Consider the following 10,000-nt stretch of genomic DNA (forward strand, 5'->3'; position numbering starts at 1 on the left):
GAGTATTCATGACGGAGACTGCTCTCCACTAAGTATTATTCTTAGATATAAAACTCTTCAAAAGTGAAATGAGAGTATGATATCTTAATGCCTGGTAGTCAGAGCCGAATAGAAAGGAGGAAAACTATTAGAGTATGTTTTTATCTTCAAGAGGGAGGGCTCCAGTCCTCATAAAGATTGTCCACAGTCTCTTAAGGACCTGCTCTAGGGATATTTTAAAGAGCAGATAATGTAATTGGTCATGTATCCAACCCTTTTTGAATTTCCAACTAAATTTTCTGTAATATGACGCATGATTCACAATGCACCTATAGAAAGCGTTGTAATAGTGACCCTAGGTAAGACATAGGAGGAAAATGACAGCTCACTTATACAAGAAATAGAAGCATAAAATTTGCAAGAAAATTTTGTCATCTTGAATAATTATGATAATGCTATCAACACTATAAATAGTATTATTATCATTATATTTTACTCATGTGCTGGTGATACACTTGTATCAAGTTTTATTATAACTTTTAAAGAGCTGCTCCGTGTAGTCGTTGATTATTATTATTATTATTATTATTATTATTGTTATTATTATTATTATTATTCATATTGTTATTATTGCTATTATTATTTTTTTTTTATGTATGTACGTACACTTCGCCTCTCAAGGACTTTTAGAGAGAAGGCGTCTTCTTTTCTGACTACCCATGAATGGAAACCTTAAAAGAAAATTAAGTTTATGTTCTTGTTACATAAACTAACATGACAAAAATAGAAAGACTTTTGTTGTTAGATTAACCTGGCCTTATACCAGCACAGACTCATGCTCTATTGACCTGATCGTAGGGTGGAGACAACAGGCAGACAGACAGGTCCAAGTACCAAAGCGAGTCAGTCACTATGTCTGTGTTATGCCAAGGCAACGTTATTGTTAGCGGCGTGAAGGTGCTATTTCCTCCTACTAGACTCAAGGGGCATTGTAGTAGATGCTCCATTCCTGTAAGTGCTCTGCCTTGGGTCTTTACACACACACACACACACACACACACACATATATATATATATATATATATATATATATATATATATATATATATATATATATATATATATGTATGTATGTATATATATATATATATATATATGTGTATATATATAATATGTATATATACACACACTGTATGAATATGTATCTATATATTTATATTTATGTGTATATATATGCATACATATATATGTATATATATATGTGTGTGTTTATATTTATGTGAATATATATATATATATATATATATATATATATATATATATATATATATATATATATATATATATATATTTATATATATGTATATATATGTATACAGTATATACTGTATATATATATATATATATATATATATATATATATATATATATATATATATATATATATATATATATATATATATATATATTTATGTTAATCCACAAAAGGAAAATGGAAAGATTATGTGTATATGTAGAAATGCTCTATAATTTCGTCCGCCAATGCATCTCTTCTGAGAGCGTTTTTTTCATAACAAACGCTCTAAGAAGTGGTCCAATTTTCCTTATTTATAAGTCTATTAGTTTTATTACTCAAAATATGTACAGATTCACATGGAATAAGCTTAAAACTCCATTAATGTGCTGATCAAGCTTCCACTATATGAAGAAAATACATATATATGAAACAAAAACAAGTTTAATGAAGAGAAGAGGAACAAATACGGATTGATAAAACAGATAAACAACGCAAGCAAAATCAATGAACAATTATGTGTGCACTAACGTACGCAGAAGTTAAACAAATGTATAGGAATAAGAAATAAGCTAAAGGAACATAGCACTTGATCATGGCATGATCTCATTTTGCAAAATTTCTTGTCACCTTTACTTCCAACTTTTTATTTTGTCAGTAAATGGCTAGATCTGTAAAAGCATTTTGAAATAGATATTTTATTATTCGCTGCTAAATTTAAGGTCCTCCAAAGTAGAGGAAAATTCAATTTTCATCCCCTAAAGATAGGGTATAATTCTTACTTATAAGAAATTAAGTCTATCGTGACTATTATTACTCAAAATAGATAATAGGCCTAAAAGGCCTATAACTTGTAAGGTAAGCACCAACGGAAATGAACCCCGTATTTGGAAGATTCTGTTCTCTATGGCAACAATCTGAATATTGCATGTGGTGGTTTGGCAATTTTTTCGTATTTCTTGCAGACCAAAGTAAGTGGGTGATTTGCATTTATAGCTATTATTAACGTGTTATTGTGAATTAATATTGATTTGATGATTAGTGGTCCTATGCGTCGTTCGTGTACAATATTTAGAAACTTCAAACTTTCCCCTCTTTTAACAAAGCTAAACTCGGAATGTATTCTTAATTCCTTCATAAATTTTACAACACAGTGTACGTCTTCTGACAAACTTAGTTATTCCCACTATTCCCAATATTAGCTGTAACCATGTATCAGTTTGCAAATGCCCCAACCTTTAAATGTAAAACCTAGTCTTACCCTTTCCAAAAATCTCCGGACGATTGCTGGAGATGAAGTAATTAATGTAACTGCTAGGATAACGGTACTGTGATTTCTTAATTGTATTGGAGAGTTAATGCGGGAACCCTTATTTTTTTCTTTTTTTATGCATTAACGGAGTTAACGGAAAACGGGATTTTTATATACATATTTTTAGGTACAATCATCATACATAAAATTTTGCGTATTTAGTGGTAATGCCTAGTGCTGTTGTAATACTTGTATACATATATATATATATATATATATATATATATATATATATATATATATATATATATATATATATATATATATATATATATATATATATATAGTGTATACGAACAGTTGAGGATAAATACAAATAATAAAAACTACAATATTATTTTCATCAAGCTATGACAGTAGAAACTATGAAATGTTGCAAATCCATTCTGGCAAGGTTCACTAATCCAGCATTGCATCCATTGGTTAAAAGAATCTGTATCCTCGAGTAGCAGATTTGTTACAGTACAGCCCCCTCTCTCTCTCTCTCTCTCTCTCTCTCTCTCTCTCTCTCTCTCTCTCTCTCTCTCTCAAACCATAGGGTGCAGACTGACCTGAAGGTAACATTGTTTGGCCTTTTGGTCAAAATCCTCTTATATCATGATCATTATATAGCCAAGGAGAAGGAGTTGTCATGGAGCCCCGAATCTGAAAACTTTGTCTTGATATATCTCTCTCCCCATATTGTCACACCATATTATCTACCGGCAGGAGTACGTAAAGGTCGACTCTCTCTCTCTCTCTCTCTCTCTCTCTCTCTCTCTCTCTCTCTCTCTCTCTCTCTCTCTCTCTCATAATCCAGCCGATATATAGTTAAGTATTATTGTCTTACCGTATTCTATTCATTGCCATCATGTTTCAGGAACAAGTCTCTCTCTCCTCTCTCTCTCTCTCTCCTCTCTCTCTCTCTCTCTCTCTCTCTCTCTCAATCCAGTCCGTAAGTAAAGTATTATTGTCTAGCTGTGTCCTATTCTTTGCCATAATTTTTCAGGTAGATATTTTCTCTCTCTCTCTCTCTCTCTCTCTCTCTCTCTCTTCTCTCTCTCTCTCTCTCTCTCTCTCTCTCTCTCTCTCTCTCTCTCAATCCAGTCCGTAAGTAAAGTATTATTGTTTAGCTGTGTCCTATTCTTTGCCATAATTTTTCAGGTAGATATTTTCTCTCTCTCTCTCTCTCTCTCTCTCTCTCTCTCTCTCTCTCTCTCTCTCTCTCTCTCTCTCTCTCTCTCTCTCAATCCAGTCCGTAAGTAAAGTATTATTGTCTAGCTGTGTCCTATTCTTTGCCATAATTTTTCAGGTAGATATTTTTTTTTTCTCTCTCTCTCTCTCTCTCTCTCTCTCTCTCTCTCTCTCTCTCTCTCTCTCTCTCTCTCTCCAGTCCGTAAGTAAAGTATTATTGTCTTGTTTTGTCTTATCCATTGCCATAATTTTTCAGGCACAAATACCTCTCTCTCTCTCTCTCTCTCTCTCTCTCTCTCTCTCTCTCTCTCTCTCTCTCTCTCTCTCTCTCTCTCTCTCTCTCTCAATCCAGTCCCAAGTAAAGTATTATTGTCTTGTTTTGTCCTATTCTTTGCCATAGTTTTTCAGGCAAATCTCTCTCTCTCTCTCTCTCTCTCTCTCTCTCTCTCTCTCTCTCTCTCTCTCTCTCTCTCTCTCAATCCAGTCCCAAGTAAAGTATTATTGTCTTGTTTTGTCCTATTCTTTGCCATAATTTTTCAGGCAAATCTCTCTCTCTCTCTCTCTCTCTCTCTCTCTCTCTCTCTCTCTCTCTCTCTCTCTCTCTCTCATCCAGTCCCAAGTAAAGTATTATTGTCTTGTTTTGTCCTATTCTTTGCCATAATTTTTCAGGCACAAATACCTTTCTCTCTCTCTCTCTCTCTCCTCTCTCTCTCTCTCTCTCTCTCTCTCTCTCTCTCTCTCTCTCTCTCTCTCTGCTTTAAGAAGTAGGTCTGGTATATTTTTCTGGTGAAGTCCCCCTCATTTTTTTTACTTATTTTACCTGGTTACAGTCTATTCCAATACTATAGAAATGTGCTTTTATATCAATCTTTACCTTCATTACTCGTGCAAATGTTTTATTTTTTTTTATTTTTATACCAATTTTCATCTATTGGTTTCTATTCATTTTGATTATGAAAAATTTATCTTTGAAATAGTTTACTAGATTATACCGATGAAAAATTTTGTTTTACAAATTTCTTCATAGGCTTATCCTTCTTATCCATCATTTTCCTTGTTTATATATATATATATATATATATATATGTATATATATATATATATATATATATATATATATATATATATATATATATATATATATATATATATATACATATATATATATGAAACTTTATAATAAAAAAATGAAACACGCAAAAAAAAAAAAAAAAAAAAAAAAAAAAAACAAGAACCTAGTGTGTCCAAATATCGAAGATGGATGCATGGTAAATTCATCAATTTCACTTAATGTTGTATCTTCAGCCACAGACAGCCTAATCAAACATGGCGAAAAACGATTGGTAACGTCTTGAGAAGTCTGAAGATGGACATGTGAGAGAGAGAGAGAGAGAGAGAGAGAGAGAGAGAGAGAGAGAGAGACGTGCCCGTAATAAGCGCGAGCGCGCGCGCACTCGTGTCGGTTCGGGCGCCGTTGTTTACAATTTCAAATGAAATGCCCGAGTGGTTTCTGAGTGGGATGCTCAAGGAGTTGAGGCCTTTAAGTGGATTTACCTTTGTGTCAGTAACTAAAATAAATTTTGTATTTTTTTTTTTTTTTTTTTTTTTTTTTTGTGCCGATGACTGGGTTAAGAAATCGTTGATCCAGAAATTTAAGCTTAAAGAAGAATTTACCAGTAATAATGATAAAAATTAAATGGAAAATTTGATTATATAATCATAAGGATGAAAGGCTATTTCAGATTGTGCAAATTATACATGTACACTGAAGTAAATTTATGGGATGCACAAATAATCCAATTGACTAACAATGTTAATAAGAGTAATAATGATAATAATGATAATAATTTTTATTATTAACATTATTATTATTATTATTATTATTATTATTATTATTATTATTATTATTATTATCATTATTATTATTATTAAAACGTATTCTTTACCGAATATGCATTCAAACGAGAAATTAATTTTAAATTTTACGAATCTGTTCGATATCTTACTGGTTATGAAAATTACTTATGACTGATATGATTGAATTTCTCTGTAAAGTTTTCTGCGGAGAAGTGTTTATCTCTTACTTAAAATTCAAAAGGAATATAAAATATGCTGTGTTAACCAAAATATTAAGCCATTTGCCCCGAAATCAAAATCAGTTTGTCAAATTGTATTACTGCAAGATAAGGTTCCGCTTTATTGAATCACCTTACCTGATATGATATTATGACTGACCAAAATCAATATCCTATTATTCTAAGAGCACATTTTGGTTATGCTTTGTAATTATAGTTTTCCGCATAAAATTGTATTGTTGATTATAATATTTCGAATTGGTATGATTTTTTCTCTCAGAGTATAGAGACATCCACATAGTATAATTCCCCCCAATGAGTCTGAAACACCATTTCATAACCGTATGTGAAAGCCAGAGAGTAATAGAGACAGATTTATACTGATATACATATGATGGTGCTCTTAAGTAATGTCTGAAGCTGATAGAATATCTTCAAGTAGAAGTTACTCGTAAATAGCAATACGTATTAGTAAAAATGCTCGATTTTTTTTTTGCAACATGGTTTTAAGACAGAAGTTGAGTTTTTATTATTATTTTGCATGACCAATGTGCTAATAAATTATTCCATAATCAGAATAGAAGGGTATTAAAAGTATGTTAAATTGGAGAAAGCTCTTTCTGCTAATTTAGTGGAGCATTGTTTGAAATAATACCTTTGCAAAAACACATTGCACTACTTACTTTATTTAGATGCATCATATTATAAATAAAAAGTCATTCACACTCCTAAATCTCTCTGCCATGATATTCCAGGCCAGGTATTCTACCAAGATCTTCTGAACAAGCAAGAAGCTCTAGCGACCTTAGAGGGCCCGCAAAGAGATGACATGAGTTACTTGGGATATTCGATGACCACAGGCGAATTTAACGGCGACGACAAGGAGGACATTGCAGTGGGCATGCCTAGGGGCAACGAGCTCATGGGACAAGTGGTCATCATAGATGGGTCACTCACTGTTCTGTATAACATAACAGGAGATCAGGTATGTTTGCTCTCCACTTGCCAGGTTGGTTTGGGCATCTCAGAGCTTAATGTTATTATTATTATTGTTACTATTACTATTTGTATTATTATTAGTATTATTGTTAGGGAGAAGACCCCCTTTAAACAGGTATTATTGAAGGCGATCGCTGCCTCAGTGGTGTTAATTTCATAGGAAACTTTCTCTATGGGTCTTATAATTTTCATCTCATCATTACTGCTTCTGCCAGTAATTGTGCATATCTCATCTTTTGGGGATGAGATATGCACAATTACTGGCAGAAGCAGTAATGATGAGATGAAAATTATAAGACCCATAGAGAAGGTTTCCTATAAGATTAACGGTACTGAGGCAGCAATCACCTTCAATAATACCTGTTATTATTATTATTATTATTATTATTATTATTATTATTATTATTATTATTATTATTATTATTATTATAGACACATGAATCCTACTCAGCAGGATGGGAATAGACTTTTAAGGCGATTAGCCTACTAAAATATATGCAAAGGATTCTGGAAGAATTTTAGGATTTTGGAGGTTGTAAATGTCTTCTCTGTCTTCGCCAGATTGGTTCTTACTTCGGCTATGCCGTGACATCCGGGGATTTCAACGGGGACGGAAGGACAGACATCGCAGTGGGAGGCCCCTTGGTACACCGGACCCCAAGGCTTCCGTTGACTTCGAAGTGGGAGAGTCTTTGTCTACACGCAGATGGAACAGGTGTGTAATAGAGAGAAAGAGACTCATTTGGTAACGGTGATGGTTCAGTGCTCGTGAAGGGAAGCAGGATATTAAATATTTAGTTTATTTGTGTATTGATCTTAGATTGATACACACACATATATATACATATACAGTATGTATATGTATATATATATATATATATATATATATATATATATATATATATATATATATATATATATATATATATACTCACTTTCTCACCAGGCGGCCCAGGTAGGCTATTCAAGCCTATATATATATATATTATATATATATAATATATATATATATATATATATACTTCATATATATATATTGTATATATATATATATACATATATGTATATATATATATATATATATATATTATATATAATATATATATACACATATACATATATATATATATTATATATATATATATATATATATATATATATATATATATATATATATATATATATATACAGTACATGTATGAGTGTGAGTGTGCGTGGGTCTGTTAGCGCATGTGTTTTTTTTTTTTTTTTTTTTTTTTACTATATATATAGCCTTTCCTCATTTTATTAATATTTTTGTGACACTTTCTCAATATAGAGTGAAAAAAATGAACACAGAACATGAACTGTCATTGGCTTTCTGGTCATTGTCATTTTACTAATGACAAAAATAAATCTTAGTGTTTTTAGGAGTTTCTGTCTTCTCGATTGGTATTTCTTCCTTGATTTTTCTTGCAATTATTTTTCACTTTTTCGAGATAATTATTGACTATATGAGGAGACCTTGGAGAGCGATGTCGTTATTATTCGTTTCGTTCTACACTTGATGGGAAATGGGTGACTTGCAGAGTAATCACATTTTTTTCTTATAAACTTTCATCAGTTAGAGAAGTAATTTTATGAATATTATACGTTTTGCGATAAGTACCTGAATGATACTTAGATAAATATTATAGCCCTTTAAATATACTGTATATTTAAAGGACCTTGATTATAGCTATAGAAAAATAAATTCTTAGCAATAATGAAAAATAAACAAAAATGACATGTAAACCCAAATAGGTCCAAGGTAAAGAGAAGGCTAAAAGTGGTTAAATACATAATAGGTCGCCATTTTGAAGTTTCAATCACTTAAATTACATACCGTAATTGAGGGAGGCTGCCATCGATTTGCGTTTGCTAGGCCCTTTGATCACTTTTAGCCTAACAAACTGTATTTTTTTTCCCGCCTGGGTCAAGGTAAAAGGACTGTGGCTACTTCATTTAAAAGACTTGGTTAGAAGCTGGAAGACTCTACTCTTCTGTTGCTATTTTATATATATATATATATATATATATATATATATATATATATATATATATATATATATATATATATATAAATATATATATATATATGTATATATATATATATATATATATATATATATATATATATATATATATATGCATGGTTACTTATCCGCAACCTGTACATCGAAGTTTTACATTAACCCGAGAGAGAGAGAGAGAGAGAGAGAGGAGAGAGAGAGAGAGAGAGAGAGAGAGAGAGAGAGAGAGAGAGAGAGAGAGAGCATGCTAAACTTAGGACGATACCATTAAAGCACTTAGATTCGTCCTTAAAAGTTTAAAGCCTTAAAACTTAAAGGGGGAGTGGAGTTAATACCTATCCTACATCTCTTGCATGCTCGACACTTGAGTTGAATCTTCTCCCAATGGTGCAATCGGGCGCGGATGGCTGCAAGTGGAGACAGATACGCTTGGTAACGAATGTATTTCAAGAGGTTTGCTTCTGAGGGCTTGATTTGCTAGGGACGTCGCTCATTCCCTCGCTTATGTAATTTGCATAAGCGCGTATTTATATCAAGGGGATATAGTTGTAAAATATATTTACTGGTAGTCAAATCATGTGATATTTCATATTTTTTTTGACATTCGAAAATTTTCAAGTAAACTGAAAAAAAAATTCCTCACTAAGTATGGTTACTATGCACTGTTGAAATAAACCGTAATTGTAATCGGAAATTCTTCGTAAAAAGACTGTTCTCAGCCGCATTTCAGTAAAATACAGGCGACCGTAATTTTACCCTACTTTGTTATTATTTTTTACGGGTTGGTGACACCAATATCACTCCTTTACATCGATATATCCGTTTTTAAAACTGCAAATGCCTGGCAACATTTATTCCAGGATTTTTACCGTTTCTTTAATGCACATTTTTAACAGTGTAGGTATTTGTATATGAAATTAATTGGCATGGATTCTAATAATCGAAATGTAATGGTTGGAAAGGTACATCAATCTTCTTTCGTATTTCACAAATGAACAAACCACCATTGCTCTCTTCAGGTCCTTAACTTGAATTAAAGCATATAGATACTGGAGCCTTCATCTTCAATTCTCGTCAATTAAAAGATGGCTGTCACTGACCGGGTTGGTATGTAACC

The 10,000-nt window shown here is 32.0% G+C and overlaps 1 protein-coding gene across 1 annotated transcript in view; it reads left to right on the top strand.

Moving 5' to 3' along the window:
* The window catches only part of LOC137657682 (integrin alpha-PS2-like), a 292,460-nt gene that overhangs the window by 228,705 nt on the left and 53,755 nt on the right, over nt 1-10,000 (top strand). Inside the window, 3 exon segments of the mRNA XM_068392086.1 lie at nt 6,589-6,818; nt 7,394-7,468; nt 7,470-7,547. Of these exon segments, the coding sequence (XP_068248187.1) occupies nt 6,589-6,818; nt 7,394-7,468; nt 7,470-7,547 (383 nt within the window).

This window comes from Palaemon carinicauda, chromosome 1 (genome assembly GCF_036898095.1).
Source record: "Palaemon carinicauda isolate YSFRI2023 chromosome 1, ASM3689809v2, whole genome shotgun sequence".
Classification (NCBI taxonomy): domain Eukaryota; kingdom Metazoa; phylum Arthropoda; class Malacostraca; order Decapoda; family Palaemonidae; genus Palaemon; species Palaemon carinicauda.